Source organism: Phyllobates terribilis, unplaced genomic scaffold (assembly GCF_046119375.1).
Source record: "Phyllobates terribilis strain yellow unplaced genomic scaffold, ASM4611937v1 Scaffold_7__3_contigs__length_470593459, whole genome shotgun sequence".
Lineage (NCBI taxonomy): Eukaryota > Metazoa > Chordata > Amphibia > Anura > Dendrobatidae > Phyllobates > Phyllobates terribilis.
The window spans coordinates 309,019,145-309,045,090 of NW_027362767.1; the positions used below are offsets into that span (position 1 = coordinate 309,019,145).

A 25,946-nucleotide genomic window follows, 5' to 3' on the forward strand; every position below is an offset into this window, starting at 1 on the left:
GGGGTTAGTAATGGGGGTGTCTTATAGACGCCTCTCCATTACTAACCTGGGCTTGATGTCAGCTGGCATTATAAGCTGACATCAACCCCAGCCCTATTACCCCACTGCCACCGCTACAGGGCAGTGGGAAGAGCGAGGCTAAGTGCCAGAATTGGCGCATCCTATGGATGCGCCATTTCTGGGGCGGCTGACGGCTGGTGTTTCTAGCCTGGGAGGGGGCCAATATTCATGGCACCCTTCCTGGGCTATTAATGTCAGCCCCTAGCTGTCTGCCTTGCCTTTGCTAGCTATTAAATTAGGGGGGACCCCACGTCATTTTTTTGAGGGGGTCCCCCATTTTAATAGCTAGTAAAGGCTAGGTATTCAGCTGGGGGCTCATATTAGTAGCCTGGGAAGCTCCGTGGGTATTACCCACTTCCCAGGCTTCAAACATCTGCCCCAGCCGTCTGCTTAACCTCCGCTAGAGACTAAAATTAAGGGGAACCCCACGCCAATTTTTTTTTAAATAAATCCTTTATTTTAACACTAAATGACAAGTACAGTAAGAAACACTGTCACTGTACTTCATATATATGTGACTGACATGTTTCTATCTATCTAATCTATGTGTGAAGCTCTATTCTGTCTGTTATAAATTGTCGGGTACCGCTGCTGAATTGCCGGCCGTCTTTTTTAAAGAGACAGTGCATGAAAACACAATTATTTTTTTAAATAAATCCTTTACACTAAATGACAAGTACAGTAAGCAACACTGTCACTGTACTTCATATATATGTGACTGACATGTTTCTATCTATCTAATCTATGTGTGAAGCTCTATTCTTTCTGTTCTAAATTCTCGGGTACTGGTGTATGCCGCTGATGAATTGCCGGCTTTTCGCGTAATACATTCTACATTATTCTTAGTTGTTTTACTTCATGTAGAATTAACCTACAAGGAAAGAAAGGGTTTATTTTCATTCCGATATTTGTGTCCCATTGACTTGCATTGGTTTCCGGTATCGGAATCGGCGATATCCGATACTTTTTGGGTATCGGTCCGATCCAATCCGATACGATATTTCCTGATATCGGAAGGTATCGCTCAACACTAATTACGATCCTTCTTAGAATCATTTCTATATAATGATTTTTTAAGGAAATAGATTAAATATTTCTTCAAAAATATACTTTGCAATACCTTTTTGACACACGCCCGGCAATGGCAAATAGAAAGTCTTGTCACAACACGTTTATATGCCTATTAAAAAAAAAGCCTATTCCAGAAATGGTACTAACGTGATGTATGCATTCAAATTTGACAGCATGCAATAAAAGCTATGTGCAAAATAAAGAGAGAATTAAGCAAAAACTGCTGGTAAACATATCTGTCATAATCTGTAAAGTTCAGATTGTTAAATTCCTATCCACCTTCTCTCGCAGGAAGCTTTGGGAATATTGCCCAAGACATTGAGACAGTGGAGCAGAGGATATTACAGGTATTTCAATTTACCTTTGAAGTGCTTGCCGCAGACACAGTCACAATAGTCAAGAAACTTTTTTCTCTACTATGGTTGATTCATTTTAATTTCACTTATAATGAAATAAAAACATTAATCATATCCCAGTTCTATGTATATAGAAAATATTAAAGAAGCACTCCCATTAAAATATTGATCATCTGAAAACATTGCAATCATCATATTATATAGCATTGTGTACTTACAATTGCTCATTTTGCCTTTCTACCCAGCTAATGCTACTCTGTTTCATTAGGTCTATGAAATCACATGATTAAAAACTGACTATTGTTATAACATTATGTGATTACAGGCTGACTAGCTGAATCCTTCTAAGCTCTATATAGAAACAGGAGGTCAATTTTGCCTGCATGACTCATAAGTCACTGCAAAGTCCCTGACATGGGAGAGAAGCAGGGCACCTGGGTCAAAAGTTGAAGAGGCAAATTATTTTGCAGGGTAAAGAGACTTCCTGATTCTATATAGAGCAGAGAAAACAGAAGAATTATCTGGGTAGAAAGGCAAAATGAGCAATTGTAAGTACACAGTGCTATGTAATATGATGATTGCAATATATTAACCCCTTCACGCCACTGCCCTTCTCAGTTTTTGCACTTTCATTTTTTACTCCTCTACTTCCCAGAGCCATACTTTTTTTATTTTTTGGTCAATATGGTCGAGTAAGGACTTGTTTTTTGTGGGACGAGTTGTACTTTTGAACAACACCATTGGTTTTACCATATCGTGTACTGCAAAAAAAGTGCAATTTCACAATTGTTTGTTTTTTTACTTTTTATCTCATGCACTATATGGTAAAACTGATCTGCCATTATGATTCTCTAGGTCATTACAAGCTCGTAGATACCAAACATATATAAGTTCTTTTTTATGGTGGTGAAAAAATATCCTAAGCTTGTTAGAAAAAAAAAGTTGCCATTTTCCGAGACCCATAGCGTCTCCATTTTTCAAAATCTAGGGCTGGGTGAGGGCTTATTTTTTTTGCACACTGAGCTGACGTTTTTATTGATACCATTTTGTGGTAGATACGATGTTTTGATCGCCCGTTATTGCACTTTATTGTTGTAAGGTTGCAGCGTCAAACAAACATAATTATGGTGTTTTGATTGTTTTTCTCATTACGCCATTTAGCGATCAAATTAATTCTTTTTATATATTAATAGATTGGGTGATTCTTAAAGCAAAAATACGAAATATGTGAATAATTGATTTTTTTTAATTGTTTTATTTTTAACGTGGCGAAAGGGGGGTGATTTAAACTTTTATATATGCATTGGGGAAAAAAGTATTTAGTCAGCCACCATTTGTGCAAGTTCTCCCACTTAAAAAGATGAGAGAGGCCTGTAATTGACATCATAGGTAGACCTCAACTATGAGAGACAAAATGAGAAAACAAATCCTGAAAATCACATTGTCTGATTTGGAAAGAAATTTTTTCAAATTTTGGTAGAAAATAAGTTTTTGGTCAATTACAAAAGTTCATCTCAATACTTTGTTATATACTGTATCCTTTGTTGGCAATGACAGAGGTCAAATGTTTTCTGTAAGTCTTCACAATGTTGGCACACACTGTTGCTGGTATTTTGGCCCATTCCTCCATGCAGATCTCCTCTAAAGCTGTGATGTTTTGGGGCTGTTGCTGGGCAACACGGACTTTCAACTCTGGCTAGGCCACTCCAAGACATTAAAATGCTTCTTACGAAGCCACTACTTCATTGCCCTGGCGGTCTGCTTGGGATCACTGTCATGCTGAAAGACCCAGCAAAGTTTCATCTTCAATGCCCTTGCTGATGGAAGGAGGCTTGCACTCAAAATCTCACGATACATGGCCCCATTCATTCTTTCATGTACACGGATCAGTTGTCCTGGTCCCTTGGCATAAAACAGCCCCAAAATATGATGTTGCCATCCCCCTGCTTGACAGTAGGTATGGTGTTCTTTGGATGCAACTCAGCATTCTTTCTCCTCCAAACACGATGAGTTGTGTTTCTACCAAAAAGTTCTACTTTGGTTTCATCTGACCATATGACATTCTGCCAATACTCTTCTGGGTCATCCAAATGCTCTCTAGCAAACTTCAGATGGGCCCGGACATGTAATGGCTTAATCAGGGGGACACGTCTGGCACTGCAGGATCTGAGTCCCTGGCGGCGTAGTGTGTTAATGATGATAGCCTGTGTAATGTTGGTCCTAGCTCTCTTCAGGTCATTCACTAGGTCCCCCCCGTGTGGTTTTGGGATTTTTGCTCATCGTTCTTGCGATCATTTTGACCCCACGAGGTGAAATCTTGTGTGGCACCCCAGATCGAGGGAGATTATCAGTGGTCTTGTATGTCTTCCATTTTCTAATTATTGCTCCCACAGTTGATTTCTTCACACCAAGCTGCTTGCCTATTGCAGATTCAGTCTTCCCAGCCTGGTGCAGGGCTGCAATTTTGTTTCTGGTGTCCTTCAACAGCTCTTTGATCTTCACCATAGTGGAGTTTGGAGTGTGACTGTTTGAGGTTGCGGACAGGTGTCTAATACTGATAACAAGTTCAAACAGGTGCCAGTACTACAGGTAATGAGTGGAGGACAGAGGAGCCTCTTAAAGAAGAGGTTACAGGTCTGTGAGAGCAAGAAATCTTGCTTGTTTGTAATTGACCAAATACTTATTTTCCTCCAAAATTTGAAAAAAAAATTCTTTCCAAATCAGACAATGTGATTTTCAGGATTTGTTTTCTCATTTTGTCTCTCATAGTTGAGGTCTACCTATGATGTTAATTACAGACCTCTCTCATCTTTTAAGTAGGAGAACTTGCACAATTGGTGGCTGACTAAATACTTTTTTTCCCCACTGTATATTTTTTTAATATTTTTTAAAACATTTTTTTTTATTTTTACTGGCTTCAATAGTCTCCATGGGAGACTAGAAGCTGCGATTATCTGATCGCCTGTACAACCCTGGTCTCCTGCAGACCCCAAGTTGTCATGCCAACACATCACCGACCTGCAGTCATGTGAGCCATATATACATATATACAGTGGGGAAAAAAAGTATTTAGTCAGCCACCAATTGTTAGGGGCATATGACAGCTGGTCAGATCAGCTGTCATGTTCCTGGAAAGGTGCGAGCTCATCTCCGCAGCTTGCGCCAAAGCGGGAGACATGCCATGCGTCATTCATGTATGGTGCATGATGCATGATGTGAAAGGGTTAAGAGGATAAAAACTTTGCAGGGAGTGCTTCTTTAAGCTTAGCCTAGTTCATTTATATATTCAATATTCTATAATTTAGATTTAAATAATTAAACCTTAATTCCAAAATGTTATTTGTCCAGGGAACAACACCAAATGTAGATTAAACCAAATAATAATGTGCATGACATCATTTTTGTCCATGATGTGTGGCTTTAGGGGCTTATTAGGCTATGTGCACATGTTCAGTATTTGACTGCAGAAATTTCTGCAAGGTTTCTGCATCTCTTGGCAGCAAAAAGGCTGTGGCAAAAACTCGCACTTTGCTGCGATTTTGGCGCTTTTTTATATGTTTTTTGATGCATTTTTGTACAGCAATGAATGTTTTTTGGAGCTAAATAAAGATATTTGACAAAAGAAACGTCGGACATTGTTTTAACCCTTGAATTACCGTCGGACTTTAGGTGAGTATATTGCTTAACTTAAATGATTAAAGAATGTGTCTGTTTTATTTCAAATAACATGCTTTATTCTCAGTGTGTGCATTTCTTTAACTCTTTACTTACAGGTTTTAGTAATGAGGGTGTTTGGCTGAAGACCTCTTTAGTACAAAAGCTAATGTTAGGTGTCAGCGACACCTAATCCATTACCCCTAATCCCATTATTCCTAATGCTGCACTTGTTTTGTCAGTACATGCAGTTCCGCAGCATATAATGATATTTCAATCAGTCAAAATCTGCAGTTGAGACTAGCGTCTCCGCTACAGAAATTGACATGCTGCGAGTGAGTTTGGTACGTGCCCACGATCAGGAAATGCTGCGGGTTTGACGTTGCATATTTATGCAGCGTCAAACCTGCAGCAGCCAGATGTTACAGAATAGTGGAAGGGATTTCTAGAAATCCCATTTCCACTATGCATGCATCTGAGGCTGAGGATCACCCGCGGACATATGGCGCTTCTTTCAAGCACACTCAAATGTATTGAATGTGGTAAATCTGCATGGTTCAGTGAACACATGTGGATTTGCCTGCATTCAATAGAATGCAGCATTTTAGACACAGCAAAAATATGCTTCGTCCTGATCCTGGGCACGTAGCCTCAAATTAAAAAAATGGCGTGGGCTCCTGCGTCACTTTCATAACCAGCAGAAGAAAAACCAACCACTTTGGGTCAATAATACTAGCCGGGGAAGGGGCCATTAGCTAAAAATGTTCCCTGGCAATTAATAATGGCCCACAGCTGTTTGCTTACCCTTTACTGACTAGATTACAGGGGGACCCATGAAAAAGATTGACATAGGGTCCCCCTATAAAATTTAACCAGCAAAGGGTAGGCAGACAGCTGCAGGCTGATATTAATAGCCAGGAAAGGGGCCATGGATCCTGATCCCCTCCAAGGCTAATAATACCAGACCTCAGTCATCCCAGAAATGGCGCATCCATAAGATGCACCAAATCTGGTGCTTAGCCTCCGCTCTTCCCTCTTGCCATGGAGCGGTGGCAAGTGGGGTATTAGGGTTGTGGTTCATGTCAGCCTTGTATTGGCAGCTGACATGAAGCCCAGGTTAGTAATCGAGGGCATCTATAATACGCCCCAATTACTAACCCCATAGTAAAGGTTTGGAAATAAAGACATGACAAGAATAAAGTATTTTATTTTAAATAAAATTCCACATGGTTTTAACCATTTATTTAAAAATAAAAAACACAGTATACTCACCTAAGGCCAATTCCACTGAAGCCAATTAAACCTGTAAAAAAACAAAAATAAAAAGCAACCATATTGTTTACCTGTCCGATGTGATGATATAATCCACAGTGTCCCACGGCGATCTAGGTCACTTCTAGAGCAACCACATCAGCAATCACTGATGTGACCGTTTTAGAGGACAGCACTCTATACACTGACAGGAGTGTAATCACTCCTGTCAGTGTATAGCGCTGAGCTGCCAGGACAGAGGTCACTCTCACTCTCACTCTCAGCTCCAATGACCTCACTTACTGCACCAGTGCTGCATGAAAAAAATTCTCCTGCAGAGTTGTAGTAAGTGAGGTCACGCTCCCGTCAGTATATAGAGTGCTGCTTGGTGATCGGATCGCCATGGGACACTCGTGATTACCGTGGTAGGTGAGTATAAAGTGTTTTTTATTTTGATATCGATTTATTTTAACTTTTTTTTTTTTACACTGAGCACAGGTGCCGGATGATGAGACTACTTCTCCCATTAGTGGTACCTGTTCTCGCTGTTATCAGTGGGAGTGGCGGTATGATGATGGGAGGAGTAGTCTCCTGCGTTCAATTCTTTGTGCGATTTTGCCACTTTTTTAATTCATTGACTTAAATTGACTCAGTCAAATACTCAGCAAAGATCCACAGTAAATGCGCAAATATTTTTATACCTGCGCTTTTTATGTGGATTTGACTGACTCAAGTGAAGTCAATGGGTGAAAAACGATGCAAAAACGCACGAAGAATTGACATGCTGCAGATTTAAATGCAATCACAATCGTGACAGGAAAATTCCTGATCATGTGCACAGCACTTCAGGATTGTCATTGCATTAGCTGGCACAAGGATTCCCTAGCATTTTTTGCCCATTTCCGAGCTGAAAAAACACAGCGAAAATGCACCAAAAATGCACTGTGTGCACACAGCCTTGCACGTCAGCATCTTCAGGAAATTGACTTCATGTTACTCCACATTCATATACATCCAGGATATTTCACTGCTCAACATTCACAATCTTACTACTTAGTACTATAAAAACGTTTATGGATACAGCTCATCCCATTAAATCTGTCTGCTGTTCAATCTGGTTCCTGGGAAATCCACTCCACTGTGCACAGATAAAGCGTGTGCGGTATCAATCAGCTTTATTTCATGTAATGAAAAATGTTTTTCAATTCAAAAAAGTGAATTAAAAGGAAAAATTCTTTATTTTGACTTCATTAAAATAGCAGCATGGGCATAAAAGATATCTTACATGTTTTGAGTGTGGCTGATTCTATTAAGTCAGCCAGACTTGAAACGCGTCAATTATTTTTTATTCCTATGCTGCTATTTTAATGAAGTCACAATAAAGATTTTTTTCTTTTAAATCTCTTTGCTGGGTTGAAAAATATTCACAATCTTGTCTTCGTTACCCCAGAATCTGGAGCGAGCTTACATGCAGCTCGCTGGGTATTGCCATAAGTTGGGTTGGGCATCCTGCTATTATCATGGATGGCATAAGTTAGCACTAAACAGTCTACTTATAATAATGCAGGCTCTGCTCCTCAGAAAAACATGTATATCATGGACGGTAGGTAGCCTTGAAGACCTTGGGGGAACTGTAAAGTGGTACACTGAACAACAGAAGCTTCTTTATTTTTTTTTATTTATTTTGTACATTGGATGATTCCAAACTAAAGGGCATCTCTGATGCAGCAAATGCCTTCTGCAAGAGTCGGTACAATTGAGCTAGGTGGTTTAACCCTTTATATAACATTTTCTCAAAATCGTCATTTTAATTTCTCATTTTCTAAACATGATTTTTTTATTTAAAAAAATCTCCTCCTCTGTTCCTAATGAGTTATATAGTTATGATTGCAACCATGGCTTTCTCTTACTTTTTTATTTGGCAAAAAATATAAAAAGTGTTTAAAAAAGAAATTAAAAAATCTACATCTGAAATTAAGTGTTTTACAATCATTATCTTTCTCATCACCTATTATCTTTAGCAGAAATCAGAAAAGGCATCTGCACAGGCAGGGGATGGGTTGTGCAAATAGATCTTATTGACTACAAGACTAAAGAAGCACTCCTCCCATCAAAGTTTTTATCCCCTTATATACAGTGAGTACAGAAAGTATTCAGACCCTTTTAAATTTTTCAATCTTTGTTTCATTGCAGCCATTTGGTAAAATCTAAAAAGTTCATTTTTTTCTCACTAAAGTACACCCTACTCCCCATCTTGACTGAAAAAAAACAGAAATGTAGAAATTTTTGCAAATTTATTAAAAATGCAAAAAGCCACTCCTTTGCTATTTTAGCTGTGTGCTTAGGGTCATTGTCTTGTTGGAAGGTGAACCTTTGGCCAAGTCTGAGATCCAGAGCACTCTGGAAGAGGTTTTCATCCAGGATAGCTCTGTACTTGGCAGCATTCATGTTTCCTTCAATTGCAACCAGTTGTCCTGTCCTTTCAGCTGAAAAACACCCCAATAGCATGATGCTGCCACCACCATGTTTCACTGTTGGGGTTGTATTGGGCAGGTGATTAGCAGTGCCTGGTTTTCTCCACACATACCGCTTAGAATTATCACTAAAAAGTTCTATCTTCATCTCATCAGACCAGAGAATCTTATTTCTCATAGTCTGGGAGTCCTTCATGTATTTTTGAGCAAACTCTATGTGGGCTTTCATATGTCTTGCACTGAGGATAGGCTTCCATTGGGCCACTCTGCTATAAAGGCATGACTGGTGGAGGGCTGCAGTGATAGTTGACCTTGTGGAGCTTTCTCCCATCTCCCTACTGCATCTCTGGAGCTCAGCCACAGTGATCTTGGGGTTCTTCTTTACCTCTCTCACCAAGGCTCTTCTCCCACGATTGCTCAGTTTGGCTGGACGGTCAGGTCTAGGAAGACTTCTGGTGGTCCCAAACTTCTTCCATTTAATGATTATGGAGGCCACTGTGCTCTTAGGAACCCTGAGCAATGCAGAAATTCTTTTGTAATCTTGCCCAGATCTGTGCCTTGCCATAATCCTGTCTCTAAGCTCCTTGGGCAGTTCCTTTGAGCTCATGATTCTCATTTGGTCTGACATGCAATGTGAGCTGTGAGGTCTTATATAGACAGGTGTGTGACTTTCCAAATCAAGACCTATGAGTTTAATTAAACACAGCTGGACTCCAATGAAGTAGTAGAACCATCTCAAGGAGGATCACAAGGAAATGGACAGCATGTAACTTAAATTTAAGTGTCTGAGCAAAGGGTCTGAATACTTATGACCATGTGATATTTCAGTTTTTCTTTTTTAATAAATTTGCAAAAATTTCTACATTTCTGTTTCTTTCAGTCAAGATGGGGTGCAGAGTGTACTTTAATGAGAAAAAAAATGAACTTTTTAGAATTTACCAAATGGCTGCAATAAAACAAAGAGTGAAAAATTTAAAGGGGTCTGAATACTTACCGTACCCACTGTATTGCAGTCATCATATTATATAGCACTGTGTACTTACAATTGCCCATTTTGCCTTTCTACCCAGCTAATTCTTCCCTTTTCTCTGTATTATGTATAAACAGGAAGTCTCTTGTACCTGCATTTATCATTCTCCTCTTCAACTCCTTACCCAGCTGCTACCTCCTCCCCCTGCCATGGACATTTGCAGTAACTCATGACTCATACAGGGAAAATTTACCTCCTGTTTCTACATAGAGCTTAGAAGGATTCAACTAGTCAGCCTTTAATCACATAATGTCATAGACCTAATGGGAAAGAAAATAATTAACTGGGTAGAAACAAAAATGAGCAATTGTAAGTACACACTGCTATTTAATATGATAATTGCAATGTATTAGCAGGATAAAAACTTTGATGGGAGGCATGCTTCTTTAATCACATGGGAAACCAGATTACACTGTTTACATTGTCAGTATTGTTACTTGCTCCTAAGCTTTACCTTTATACTATGTATGGTCATGTTCAGAAGAATAAGCCAGTGACAGAGTAACATTTTTTTAAATAGACTACTTGAAAAGAATCCATGCAACAATATTTTCAGTGCTGAATGCTGGTTTAAAAAATGCATAACAGGAATGAAAAAGTATAGACAGAATGCATCAAGCAATGCAAGGATTTTATAGAAATAGAAGATGTGAATGAGTTCCAGGCAATGACAGATGAAAGAAGGACAACTGGTGCCCCTTTATACTCAGTGTATTACTGTATCTAACATTTGCTAAGTTGTGATCAGTACAATTTGCGTAATATTGTAGTATTATGGAAAATCACATGTTTTTTTCTGGGATAACTAGTATGCAAAAATTAAAGATGCAGACAATAATCATAAACGATATGCTCTTGATATGTAACATCATCATTTCCATTTTCCAAATTGATTTCTTGTTCATTAGATTGTAAATCATTCCAAATAACTTTTAAAGCCTAATTCACATGACTGTTTAAAAAAATCAGCCACTTAATATTTGGACAAAGTGAGTATTTATACTCCATTGGCATGTGAGTGCATCTATCAGCATTGTGTGGTCATGTGGCAAATCTCATGGCATCTGGGATAGAGTCCAATGGCGCATGCTGGGATTTTCTTCACATGGACTCACGGTCTGTGCAGAAAATCATGTATGTGAGTTGTGCCATTGACCACTGTTACAAAAAGGGTTTCTTAAAAATATTTTTTGCCATTTCTAATAATCAATGCAAGCCATTAATACATTCCATATAGTGACTTCAAACTGAAGATTACCTTCAAAATGATCAGCAACACTTTGGAATGTGTTTTTACATTTAGCGTAAAAGTGTAATTTTGGAAATATGGTCAAGATCCCACTAGAAAAAAAAACAATGGTCATGTTCCATACAAAGTGCATATTTATTTACAATTATTATTTCTTAGAACACAAGCTACTTTCTGTTGTCAACACAAAGTCAAGCAATGAAATGACGGGTTACAATGATATGATGACAACACACAATATGCTATTTAGTAATGAGGGATTTACACAGTGTTAGGCTGGTAAAGAATGTTATATACAAGGGGAAAAGTTTCAAGTGGAGCTTACTTTTTGGTGAACAGGTCCCACAGTCTAATAGTCTAGTCCAGTCTGTAAGATAATCAATAGATGTCATTCATTCCTTTGCTGTCGTACTTGGGTAAAACTAAGTAAAATAGCAAATGTTTCGATTTGTACATAAAAACGGTTCAACTGCCCAAAGGTTGGATCAAATCATTACAACAATGAACAAAAACAAAAAAAACAAGATGACATAAATGTATCAGAATGATTATTATCCTAAATTATTTCAATATTGACATTAGGTTTCTTCATTATAACCAAGGATACTTTCTCATTAAAAAAAAACGTAAAACACACCAGAAACTGTCTTGTCATCTGAAGAGGTGAAGTGTAACTAATTCCGAAAGAAAAGCTTGGCACAAAGACAACAGTGCTCATCACTCAAGCAACCCCATATCGACAGAGTCACTGCATCGCTTCAACTGGGAGTCTCGGCAGAAGGGATAATGAGTAGCTTCAAATAACAAGATATTTTGGCACAAACTCTGTTGGCCTTTGCCAGGAAAAGAGATGAAGATATAGAGAAGTTTACCTTCAAAAATGTTAATAATCCAATACAGCCAAATCAACTAAGAGGCTTTTAATAGCCAAGAAAGAGTTCAAGCCTCAGAAAAGCCAATAGATAACATTGAGGGACTTGAGTGGTGCATAATTACACAGGCCAAGTGTGTAAAGATGCCAAAGACTTACGATAATCTGAGATTCACAAATAATATAATGTAGTATAAAGTACAACATTTTTGCTTAGTTTTGGTTTAAAATATACAAAAAAAGCTATAAAAAACAAATTCGCCTGCATCTTAACTGCGGCATGAACTCAATCTTACATCTGTCACAACATTAAAACTTTGGGATGCATACGCAATTTCAGAAATGTGAAATAAAATGCTTTTACAGAAAGAATTTACAGCTCAGAAATTTTAGAGCAATTATGCAGCTATTCTACAGGGCTAATAACAAAGAGTCAGGTTCTCCCCAAGTCAAACGTTCAGGTTGAGCTTCAACAATGACAAGCTGATTGCATCACCCCATGTGAACCAGAAAAATACCAAAGATCAAACACTGGTCATCCAAAGTAATTAGTGTCATTAAAAGAATAGAGAAAATTGGTAGATTTGAAAGCCTACGAATTTCCTTTGGAACTCTTGTCCAATCTGACATTTGCATTGTTTAGAAAGCCAAATACTAATCACAGCGACATTATTGGGTATAATCACAATTACATGCCTTATTAACTGTTGATATTGGGTAATTGTCAAGAAAAAAAGTACATTCATACAATACTATATTGACTTTTCTTAGTTTGCCTCTCCTAAAGTGGTAGAAAAACCCATCACAATGTTTAGCTCAAAGCCACTTTTAATCTGGACAACAGGAAAACACTAATAGCTGAAATATCCTTCCTTTATATAAAAGAGTCCCATGTGAAAGTGCTTTGATGAGACAACCCCCTTAAAAATATCAAGTAAATAATTAGAACAATGAATGTACTATAATTGACCAATTTGGAGATGGATACAACAGTTATAAACAGAAAAAAATGGAGCATTATAACAAAAAGAGCAAAAAAACAAAACACAACATAAACAACAAACCAAAACAAAAACACATTATTTGTTCAAATACTATGTTAGGTGATAAAAAAAATAAGACAAATGTAAATTTACTCAATATTTTATTGAGATACACAGCTACACATTAAAAATAAAATTTAAAGTTAATAGTAAAAACAAGGAACAATGAAAGCAAGGGGAGGATGATGGGAGACACAAAATAGTGAAAATAAGATTACAAAACAAAGGATAGCCACCAGATGGCAGAATTCTACTAATAAGTAATGATAACAGGTACATATAGGCACATGTATATATCCATAGTTAATTATAATGCAATTCTGCCAGTTAATTATATAGATATTTGGTGCAATGTAATGCAAAAAAAATAAAATCAGTAGTGAAAAAATATAGATACATTATAATCAGACATATCCCCCCAAAATAATAATAGACTGTGTCAACACATCAACCTCCATCTCAGACCCCAACGAGCCTTTCGACCCTTAACGTGCAGTTTGGTCCCCCAGATGAAGTAGAGTCGAAATATGCATTGGGGGCAGAGGTAGAAGCCAATGTGGTGACACAGTCTATTATTATTTTTGGGGGTATGTCTGATTATAAAGTATCTTTATTTTTTCACAACTGATTTTATTTTTTGTGCATTACATCACACCAAATCTCTATGTATCTAACTTGCAGAATTGTGTTGTAATTAACTTTGTGGAGATATATATATATATGCCTATATATATGTGTTATTATTACTCCTTGGTAGCATTCTGCCTTCTGTTGGTTACCCTTCGTATTGTAATCTTATTTTCACTATTTTATGCCTCCCCTTGCTTTTATTGTCCCTTGTTTTTAATAACTTCTAAATGTTATTTTTATTATATAGTTGTGCATCTCAATAAAATATTGTATATATATGCATTTGTTTGATTTTTTATTAAATTGGAGTTACGCTTATGTGATATATTAGGCGTTTCTGTATGTTCTTATCTACAGTACAGACCAAAGGTTTGGACACACCTTCTCATTTAAAGATTTTTCTGTATTTTCATGACTATGAAAATTGTACATTCACACTGAAGGCATCAAAACTATGAATTAACACATGTGGAATTATATACTGCATATGTACGTCATATGGCGTAGCACCCCATGACTTTCCTTCTTGGTCAAATAGCCCTTACACAGCCTGAAGGTGTGTTTGGGGTCACTGTTCTGTTGAAAAATAAATGATGGTCCAACTAAACGCAAACCGGATGGAATAGCATGCCGCTGCAAGATGCTGTAGTAGCCATGCTGGTTCAGTATGCCTTCAATTTTGAATAAATCCCCAACAGTGTCACTGATGCGGCCCCTGGGCCGTGGGTTACCTGGAGCCGGGCCGGTAGACGCTGGGGGGTTGTAGTCACTGTGACGGTGACCCGGTCCGTGACCCAGGGCGGTCAATACAAGGCGTATTTATATATATGGGTGTAAATGTCCAACTACGCCATCTGTGGAGTGCGGCTAGTGAGGCCGCCACTGCGGAGCAGTCCTCTGAAGCTGATGGTTTGGCAGCAAGGGTGATATAACTCCCCACAGGAAGAGTGTAGCTTCAGGGCAGTGTGCGTGGATGATGGTGGTTGTGCAGGGCGTTCCAGTGCAGTGAGTGCTGGCGCAGCAAGGAACACAGAGACAAGATAGTGCAGTCCCAGGGTCTTTACTCACAGTTGTTGCAGTCCAGATTACAGGTACCAGAGCAATCTCCCCTGTCGTGCTGTGCGTAAGTAGTGAGGGGCTCAATCCACCCCCAGATAGCTCTGGAGTACTTATCAGGGCCCCCTTCTGTGTGTCCTTTCTCTGGCCTTCTCCCTGCACCTCACACCTAGCGACACTTCTATACGGTACCCTCGGGCCTTGGCGTGCGACGTGTGTTCCGTCCCCTGGGTCCTATGTGGCTACCTTCTTAGTGAAGCTGGCGTGGACTTTTCGTTATGATCTGCTACAGAAACTAAGGAAAGGAAGGAGATCTGTCCCTACAATAGAACTAAACTAGATCCCTACGATGTAACGGGGAACCTGATCCTGCATCAGACCCGCTAAAGTCCTCGGCTAGTCTGAACGCAGACCTATAGATGTGGGGGAGGGATCCCTACAAGATCTAGGGACTGGGATACGTTGGACACCTCCTAGCAGAAATCGTAGCAGTCAAAGACAAACACACAACAAAAAGCATAGAGGTCAGAACACCTAACAAAACTAACAGAGAACGGCAATAGAGCAACAAGCTAGCTCAACAGTAGTAAATACAAATGAAGTCCAGCAAAGCCAGGAGGGCGGAGCCGGATTAAATAGGCCAAAATGGTCATGTGACCAGCAAACTAAAAAAAACCTAACATGAGAGTTGTAACAGTACCCCCTCTTCTAAGAGGATCCTCCGGATCCCCTAGGCCCAGGCTTACCAGGAAACCTCCTGTGAAACGCTCGGACAAGTCTGGGGGCAGAAACATCATCCGCCCTCACCCATGAGTTATCCTCAGGTCCGAAACCCTTCCAAGCGACGAGATACTGCAAACTCCCTCTATACCGTCTAGAATTTAGGATGCGGGAAATTTCATATTCCCCGTCCTCCACCACCGGAGGAACAGTGGCAGAGGCGTCACCATCCGACACATTAGCTTTTTTCAACAGAGAAACATGAAACACCGGATTAATCCTCCAGGACGTAGGAACCTCCAACCTAACAGCAGATTGGTTAACTATCTGAAGTACCTTAAAGGGCCCTACGAACTTGGGACCCAATTTTTTAGAAGGAATCCTCAATCGCAGATTCTTAGAGGACAACCAAACCATGTCACCAACAGCAAACAAAACCTCTTGCCGTTTCCTATCAAAGTACCTCTTAGATTTTTTGTTAGCCTCCTGAAGATTACCACGCACATCCGTCCAAGCTCTCTCCAAATCACCGGAAAAACTCTCCTCCTCAGGCACAGCCGAAACCAATTTGGAAAATGACCCAAAAGACGGATGTCTCCCAGAACAACAAAAAAAAGGCGAACACCCAGCAGAAGAGGATGTATGGTTGTTAAGAGCAAATTCAGCAAGTGGCAGAAACTCAGACCACCCCTCTTGATTGTCTGCCACAAAACAACGCAAGAACTGCTCAACATCCTGGTTCTTCCTTTCAGTCTGGCCATTAGACTCAGGATGATATCCGGATGAAAACGACAAATGAACTCCCAACCTGTCACAAAAGGCACGCCAAAAACGAGCCACGAACTGAGGTCCCCTATCAGAAACAATGTCAGTAGGAACACCATGTAGTCTGACAATCTCCTTGACAAAGGCCTTAGCGAGTGTCTTAGCGCAAGGCAGTTTGATGAAGGGAACCAAGTGACACATCTTGCTAAAACGGTCCACGACCACCCAGATGACCGTGAAACCTTCAGAGGGAGGAAGGTCAGTAATAAAGTCCATAGCCAGATGTGTCCAAGGTGAACTAGGAATCTCCAGAGGGCAAAGCAGCCCCGCAGCAGGAGCATGCGAAGACTTGGATCTTGCACACACAGTACATTGGCGCACCCACTTAATGACTTCCTTCTGCCATCCCGGCCACCAAAAACTGCGACCCACAAGTCTCTTGGTCTCAGAAATTCCTGGATGACCTGCCAACCGAGACTCATGACACTCAACAAAAAAATCTCTCCTAAAGGTCCTAGGCACAAACAACCTCCCATGGGGAATGTTAGATGGGGCATTCTCCTGTGTTTTAAGAATCTCATCCTCCAAAACGGAGTCCAAAGCAGCAATCACAACACCTTCTTGTAAAATGGTCTCTTCCTCCTCCTCAACACCTACCATGGGAGAAAAGCTGCGAGACAAAGCATCCGCTTTAACATTCTTGGTACCCGGGATGTAAGTAACGGAAAAATTAAACCGCGAGAAAAAAAGTGCCCACCTAGCCTGACGGGCATTCAAGCGCTTGGCAGCATCAAGATAGAACAGATTTTTATGATCAGTGAAAACCTGAACGGGAAATTCAGCACCTTCCAAGAGGTGACGCCAGTGTTCAAATGCGAGTTTAATCGCCAGCAATTCCCGATTACCAATATCGTAATTAAGTTCAGTCTCGGAAAATTTTTTTGAAAAAAAGGCACAAGGATGTACTCCATCCTTGTTTTCCTGAGACAACACCGCACCAACCCCCACCGAAGAAGCATCAACCTCAACCAAAAACGGCTTAGTCACATCAGGTTGCATAAGGATGGGAGCAGAGGTGAACCTCTCCTTTAAAAACACAAAAGCTTCAATGGCCTCAGAAGTCCACTGAACCACATTAGCACCTTTCCTGGTGAGATCGGTCAGCGGTTTGACAATAATAGAAACATTTTTTATGAATTTTCTGTAATAATTGGCGAAACCCAAAAACCTCTGTATTGATTTCAAACCAATAGGCCTAGGCCATTCCTGTACAGCCTGAACTTTAACCGGGTCCATCTCAAAACCTTCACTGGAGACAATGTAGCCCAAAAAACTAATTCTCTGTACAGCGAACTCACATTTCTCCAGCTTAGCAAAAAGCGAATTGTCCATTAATAACTGTAATACCTCACGTACGCTCCGCCAATGAGACTCCAGATCCGGCGAATAAATCAAAATGTCATCCAAATACACAACCGCATCTTTGCCGATTAAAGGTCTAAGGATGTCATTAATAAGATTCTGAAAAAATGCTGGAGCATTGGTGAGACCAAAAGGCATAACCAGATTCTCAAAATGACCCACAGGAGTGTTAAAAGCAGTCTTCCATTCATCACCCTCCTTCATGCGCAACAAATTGTATGCCCCCCGGAGATCAATTTTAGAGAACCACTTGGCCCCCACTAACTGGTTAAATAAATCAGGAATCAATGGCAGTGGGTAAGGATTGCGTACAGTAATTTTATTAATCTCACGAAAGTCCAGACAAGGACGTAAACCGCCATCTTTTTTTTTTATAAAAAAAAAAACAACAGCCACCGGAGACTTGGAAGGCCTAATGTGACCAGCGGCCAAGCTTGTCTGTATGTATTCCTCCAAAGCCTTTCTCTCAGGAATAGTAAGATTAAATAAACGACTCTTAGGAAGAGTCGCTCCAGGGACAAATTCAATGGTACAATCATAGTCTCTATGGGGAGGCAAAACCTGCGACTCCTCCTCAGAAAAAACTCTCCAAAAATCCTGAATAGGTACAGGCAATTCCCCTTTATCCACAGCAGCAATGCGCCCGTTACAACACTTGTCATAACACTTAGGGCTCCAGGACTTAATTTCATTGGTAGACCAATCCAGTACAGGATTGTGCAATTTTAACCAGGGCAACCCCAATATTACTGGAGTAGGCAAATTATCCAATACCACCAAATCCAAATTCTCTTGATGAATACCATTAATAGTGAGGGGAAATTCACAGACCTTGTGAGTAACACTCTTCAAGGGAGAGCCATCGACAGAAACCACAGCAATAGGGGATGACAAAGTTTTAGGTTCTAATCTAAGTTTTTCCAAGAATCCCCCATCAATCACATTCAGAGTAGATCCACAATCCACAAATACCCGAAATTCAATTAATTCATCCTGACCAGCAGTAGTGGCAGATAGGAATACCCCCTTAGAATTTAAACAGGCAATACGTGCATGACTGACCATTTTTTTTTCTTTCTTCATACGAAGCACACAACTCTTAATAAGATGACCAGAATTTCTGCAATAGAAACACAAGCTTTCAGAAAGTCGGCGATCTTTTTCCTGAGAGAGGGGTGCCATCGCCCCAATTTCCATCGGCTCTCCATTGTCAGCACAGAACCTCTCAGGACTCGAAGCCGACATAGCAGAGGATTTGCTCTCATTAACCCTTGCATGCAGTCTCCTGTCCACCCGTATAGCTAATTGCATTGCCTCCTGCAAGTTTCCAGGTGTGGGATAAGCAATCAGTAAATCTTTAACCCTTTCACCTAGCCCTGCAAGAAACAAGCTTTTCAAAGCTGAATCGTTCCACCCCACCTGGGCAGACCACCGACGGAAGTGAGAACAATATTTTTCCACATTACCTGATCCCTGCCTCAAACGTCTTAATTCAGACTCAGCAGATGAGACACGATCAGGATCATCGTACAACAAACTCAAAGCAGAAAAAAAACTATCCACTGAACTAAAGCACGGATCACTAGGATGGAGAGAGAAGGCCCATCCCTCAGGATCTTTGCGCAAAAGTGACATTATGAACCCTATGCGCTGTGATTCATCACCAGAGGATCCGGGTCTCAAACGAAAATATAATAGACAAGCATTTTTAAAAGAAAAAAAATCTTGTTGTTCGCCAAAAAATAAATCAGGCAGACGTACCTTTGGTTCCACAAAATGCGCTCCAGGGCAGCTACTCACGTGTTGTTGGAGCTTGGTCACCTCCAGAGAGAGTCACTGCAAGCGTTGAGCCAAATCTTGCACCGAGATCATGATGGAAAACTGGAGGTCTTTCCCCAGAGAAAATCCTTTCCTTTTTTTTTTTTTATGGCTGGACTTACTGTTATGATCTGCTACAGAAACTAAGGAAAGGAAGGAGATCTGTCCCTACAATAGAACTAAACTAGATCCCTACGATGTAACGGGGAACCTGATCCTGCGATCAGACCCGCTAAAGTCCTCGGCTAGTCTGAACGCAGACCTATAGATGTGGGGGAGGGATCCCTACAAGATCTAGGGACTGGGATACGTTGGACACCTCCTAGCAGAAATCGTAGCAGTCAAAGACAAACACACAACAAAAAGCATAGATGTCAGAAGACCTAGCAAAACTAACAGAGAACGGCAATAGAGCAACAAGCTAGCTCAACAGTAGTAAATACAAATGAAGTCCAGCAAAGCCAGGAGGGCGGAGCCGGATTAAATAGGCCAAAATGGTCATGTGACCAGCAAACTAAAAAAAACCTAACATGAGAGTTGTAACACTTTTAGCTTACAGTACATAAAGTGCTGCAGCATCCGGTTTCTAGTTGAGCCTTCGTAGTTTTCTCCACTAGTTGAGGGGCTGGTTCCCCTTATCTGGCCTGACCCCTCTACCTCCTGGTAGCAGCGGGCGTACGGGTGGCTTGCTACACGGCCCGTACCTCTAGGGTCCCTTCACTCCTCATTCCTGGAGCCGTCCTGCTCCCTCTCCTCTCAGACTTGGGCCTCAGTGCTAGGCTCGCCTCCGGAGCAGAGCTCGTGCAGAGCCTCTGCTCCTGTCACTTTCCTCCTCTGACTGGCTGAACTCTCTCCCTTCTCTGTTGAACCAAGATGGTTCCTTGTTTTTATACCTCCTACTACAAGCGCTCCCAGGATCTACGTCCTCCACCCCATCCACTACATGGTTCCCCCTCTCTAGATGGTTCCCCCCACTCCAGCCAGGGACCAGGGACGGTGCTCTCCCATAGGAGCAATCTTGCCCTGACCCCCGGAAATGTGGTGTAGTGAATGCAGGTGTTAGGGTCCTGAGCTGTACTCCTTCCTTACCTGAGGGTGAGATACCACACCTCTGGATGAGATGCAATACCTCTGTGGAGACTGAACCCTCAGGGGCGCCACATCACCAGCAAAGCACCCCCACACCATCAAACCTCCTCCTCCATACTTCATGGTGGGAACCAGGCATATAGAGTCCATCCGTTCACCTTTTCTGCGTCACACAAAGACACGGTGGTTGGAACCAAAGATCTCAAATTTGGACTCATCAGACCAAAGCACAGATTTCCACTGGTCTAATGTCCATTCCTTGTGTTCTTTAGCCCAAACAAGTCTGTTCTGCTTGTTGCCTGTCCTTAGCAGTGGTTACACTTTCAAAGTTTTCCCAATTTTTCGCAATAACTGACCTTCATTTCTTAAAGTAATGATGGCCACTCGTTTTTCTTTACTTAGCTGCTTTTTTCTTGCCATAATACAAATTCTAACAATCTATTCAGTAGGACTATCAGCGGTGTATCCACCAGACTTCTGCACAACACAACTGATGGTCCCAACCCCATTTATAAGGCAAGAAATCCCACTTATTAAACCTGACAGGGCACATCTGTGAAGTGAAAACCATTTCCGGTGACTACCTCTTGAAGCTCATCAAGAGAATGCCAAGAGTGTGCAAAGCAGTCATCAAAGCAAAAGGTGGCTACTTTGAAGAACCTAGAATATAAGACATATTTTCAGCTGTTTCACATTTGTTTTGTTAAGTATATAATTCCACATGTGTTAATTCATATTTTTGATGCCTTCAGTGTGAATGTATAATTTTCATAGTCATGAAAATACCGAAAAATCTTTAAATGAGAAGGTGTGTCCAAACTTTTGGTCTGTACTGTATATTGGAATTACTTTTTGGATTATAGGCTTTTTTCTATATTAGCTATATTTAGCTAAACACGTTTAGTCAGGTTAGTCTGTTTACTTTCGTATTTTCTGCAGATTTACTTTGAAACTGTTTCCAGGTTTAATACATATTTTTTACATTTTTATATGTCTTGTACAAATATATTGTCCTGCAATTTTTTGCAATTACTTATGTCATATGAAATATGGATAACAGGTAACCATCTTGCATAGATTATTTATGCTGGATTGGACTGTAACACGAAAAAGTAATCATAAAAGCATATTCTTTCCATATTAGCAGAAAAGTCAGAATAATTACATTTTGGTGAGAAAGTCAAATTCTGACCTCTTCAGCAGCTCTCCATTAGTAGTCATTCACAAATTATTTAATGATGCTGTAACCAACAATTCAAAACTACATGTCTTAAAGTATGTTTCTGTCAAGAAACCAACTTCCTTTGTTTAGGAATGTTTTGACATTGATAACTGTATCCCATGCAATTTCCTGTCAGTAATTTTTGATATATCCCATCTGACTTACCGACCGTAGCTCTGTTGTGACTAGACCTTACGCCTGCAACATTTTTCTTTTATTTTCATAAAATAGCAAGTGCTATTTTACAATGCATTTTAAAGTGAAAGTTCACCTTTACTTAAGTTCTAGATAATTATTAAAAATGTAATAAAATAATACTTTGCAACGTAACCATTTTCCCTACTTAGCACTGTTACACTCCGGATATACTTTTTAACGTTTCACATATTTCTGTGCATTCCTAGTGAACCCTGACTGCAAACAGTATCTTTTGTAGTCAGATGCTGTTATTAGAAAATATAATTTGACCACCGAGGATAAAGAGTGTCTCATACATCACACAGAAACCTGTAGTAATGGAGAAGAACCTTCTCAATAGAAAGAGAAATGTAGGACAGAGATGACTTTGCAACCTAAAGAGAGTAAAAGAGTTATTAATAGAAATTAGCAAATAAATTCGAGGGAGATTGAATTCAACTTAAATTTTACAAAATTCCAAAGTTTCCAAAATTAATTTTTTTTTTAAATTTGCTTTCCGCATGAAGACGGCAAAATGATGGCCTGTGGCAACAAATTTTCTGAACCATAAAAGGCCATCATAATATTAAAAATGAAAAAAATCCCTATTCTCAACTCACCGTTCACCTTTCCAGCCCCTCCAGGTCACCTATCCATTCCTCGTTACATATTCAAATCTTCGCTTGCACGGAAAATGCTCGGCCTCATCAAAATTGAAGTCCAAACTGAGAATGAGATGCACAGGAGTAGTGATGAGCGAGCACTAAAATGCTCGGGTACTCGTTCCTCGGGTCGAGCAAATTGGAATACTCAGGTACTAGACCCGATCAACGAGACCAATGTAAGTCTATGGGAAACTTGAGCATTTTTCTGGTGGCTCCCCCCGGCGGTCTAAAGAGGGCCTAAAAATTGCCCAAATCGATGGGAACAGTGCTCAAATGACATGGGAACAGCATGGGGAAGACCCCTGGAAGCATCTCTGACTCCCAGATCACTGCTGTCAGCAACGTGGTCAGTGTATTACGCCACTTTTACAGACTCACAGTACAACATACAAAAACGAATCCAAAATGGATTTTCCTGGGACATATGTTAAGGAACATCCTTTCCAGGGTAATGACTTGTATATAAGGCAAAATAAATAACCAAAGCCAAAAATACTCCTCCACAACTTGGGCTATGTTCACACGTAGCGTTTTTTATGCATTTTTGCACTTTTGAATTGCTTTCAACCAAGACAAATGCATTCACCAGGAAATGTCATTTTAACATTTTACAACCTTATCTGGCCATGTGGAGTGTGACACATCATCAGACACACGCATACAGTGCTGAAAAGGCATGGCAACAGCATGGGGAAGACCTCTGGAAGCATCTCTGACTCCCAGGTCACGGCCTAAAAGTGTGCCCATCATAAGTGATCCTTGGCACATGCGAAGATGCCTCCCGCCATGCACCTGTTGTTGCAGACTTTCAACAATCACCGTCCACGTCCTTGCCCCACTGCAGCGTTCAGTTTTCCCTACCCCATTCCTTGGAATGCAAGCGCAAGTATGCAGGCAGCCAACACACGCTGCAATACTATACTGCCAAAATTTTGTCAGCTGCTTGCACTTGAAATGTTGTCTTTTAGGCTCGTGGAAGCGGATGCTTTTCACAACCTCATGCCGGCGGCGGCCGGGTGTCCTTACTCGGTCCCCAGCCGCCACTATATTTCCCGGTATCACCTCCACCTTCCAAAAGCATGGGTCCCGCAACATTACCCGTGCCCTGCCCAGTGCACTTACTGGGAAGGACCTACTAACCACAAACACGTGGACAGGTGAATGTGGACAGGGACGGTACGGAGCCAGTCCACAACTTTTTTTGCTGAGAGTTGTATTTAGTTCGTGAAAGGACTGGCAAAGAGGAAACCCATACATACTCTGCATGTCATTTCTCCCAGGAAGTACTGTAATTGAGCTTGTTTCAGAAGCAATGGCAGCCCATCCAACATCAACTCGCACTTGTTGGTGGTGCTTTGACACACACACACATCTTTCTTTGCACATTTAATTTCTTGAATACAGAGTTGGACAATGGCCTGACCTGTAATGAGTTTTGAGAAATAACATGCATAAGCATGGCCGATCCACATTAAAAAAGCAGCCATAGAGTGTCCGGGAACCTTCCCCCACACTTTTCTTAGCCAGGGCTGCTTTTCGGCAGGGTTGGACGGGCTTACCAGAGAACCGGAGACTCCTCCGGCGGGCCCTGGCTTCTCCTTCAGGAGAGTTCATAGTGCCGAGGTGAGGCCATGATGATGATAGAGGCCACCATCTGCTTAGTTTTCTGTTACTTGGAATGCAAGTGCAAGTATGCAGCCAGCCACCCACCCACCCACAGGCCACAACACTAAACTGACAGATTTCTGGGCAGCTCTTTGCACTTGAAATATGGCCTTTTAAGCTCGTGGAGGCGGAAGCTTTTCACAACCTCATGTCAGCGACGTCCGGGTGTCCATACTCGGTCCCCAGCGGCCACTATATTTCCCAGTATCGCCTCCACCTTCCACAAGCATGGGTCCCACACCATTACCCGTGCCCTCCCCACAGGACTTTCTGGGAAGGATCGCCTAACCACAAACACGTGGACAGGTGAATGTGGCCAGGGACAGTACGGAGCCAGTCCACAACTTTTTTTGCTGAGAGTTATATTTCGCTTGGTGGAAGGACTGGCATAGAGGGAAACCTTATCTACCCTGCTTGTCATTTCACCCAGGAAGTCCTCTAAAGCTGCTTGCACTTGAAATGTGGCCTGAACATTACTGCTGGTACTTTTCTGTGGGAATTTGCTTGCCTCCTACCAGCCTGGAAAATTTCCAGCAAACTATGGTACGACGCCATGGTATTAGCACTGCCCCAGTACCAGTAGCGAAGCCATCTCCAATTTCCTTCTCAGGAATTTTATTTGGTAGACTGAGTGGCTGCCCAAATACATTTTCTCTCAAAGGAGCTGAAGATAGAGCGGCAGTAGGTGCAAGTTTCTAAAGCCTGTTAGATATTAGAGGGTGAACGGCAGCACATTGGATCAGTGGTTAGCACTGAAGCCTTGCAACGCTGGGATCCTGGGTTTAAATTCCAGCAAGGACAACATCTGCAAGGACTTTGCATGTTCTCCCCGTGCTTGCGTGTGTTTTCTCCTCAGTAAAAAAGCAGCCATAGAGTGTCAGGGAACCTTCCCACACACTTTTCTTAGCCAGGACTGCTTCTCGGCAGGTTTGGACCGTCCCACCAGAGAATCCTCTGGTGTGCCTTGGCTTCTACCTCAGGAGAGTTCATGATATCGCTAGCTGCTATGGGGCTCTTGAGCGGGCGAGAAAGGTTAGCCCTCAGAATCAAATCCTCTGGTGAGCACAATGTTTTTCAATCTGAAACAGCTTCTCAGTGGGAGTTGTATTTCACCACAGCCATATTCTTTAGATCGGTGAAAGGACTGGCATAGAGGGAAACCATATCTACCCTGGCTGTCATTTCTCCATCACCAGGTTCCGCCCATTGTCACACACGACCATGCCTGGCTGTATGTTCAGTGGTGAGAGCCACAAATCAGGCTGCTATGTTACAGCTTTCAACAACTCTGCAGCGCTGGGTGGTTAGTCACCTAAGCATTAAGAATGTTATCTTCAGCACAGCCTGTTGCCGCTTGGCCAAGGCAGTGCTGCAGTGCTGTCAGCTTGTGACTGATGTGGTTATTTCGGAGATGGAGTAGGAGGTGCATGAGCTGAACAATGTGATTACATTGAGGTTAAATTGGTGACGATGTTTTTTATACTAAAGAAAGATCCTATTGTTTTGTTTTTTTTACGTTATCTTTTAAGACAAATGCATTCACAAGGAAATGTAATTTTAACATTTTACAACCTTATCTGGCAATGTGGTGTGTGACACATCATCAGACACGTCCTTTTTTATTTATTATGGAGGGTCTCTGAAAGTCATAAAGCCTA

At 41.1% G+C, this 25,946-nt stretch overlaps 1 protein-coding gene across 5 annotated transcripts in view; it reads right to left on the reverse strand.

Annotated features, from left to right (window-relative positions):
- The window catches only part of TENM1 (teneurin transmembrane protein 1), a 1,319,062-nt gene that overhangs the window by 828,679 nt on the left and 464,437 nt on the right, over positions 1-25,946 (reverse strand). For 3 of the 5 annotated variants that reach the window (XM_073641091.1, XM_073641089.1, XM_073641088.1), the window contains one exon: positions 11,471-11,512. The exons of the other annotated variants lie outside the window; for them this stretch is intronic. In XM_073641091.1, coding sequence (XP_073497192.1) covers positions 11,471-11,512 — 42 coding nt within the window. The remainder of the gene's footprint in view (positions 1-11,470; positions 11,513-25,946) is intronic. 5 annotated transcript variants of the gene reach the window in all.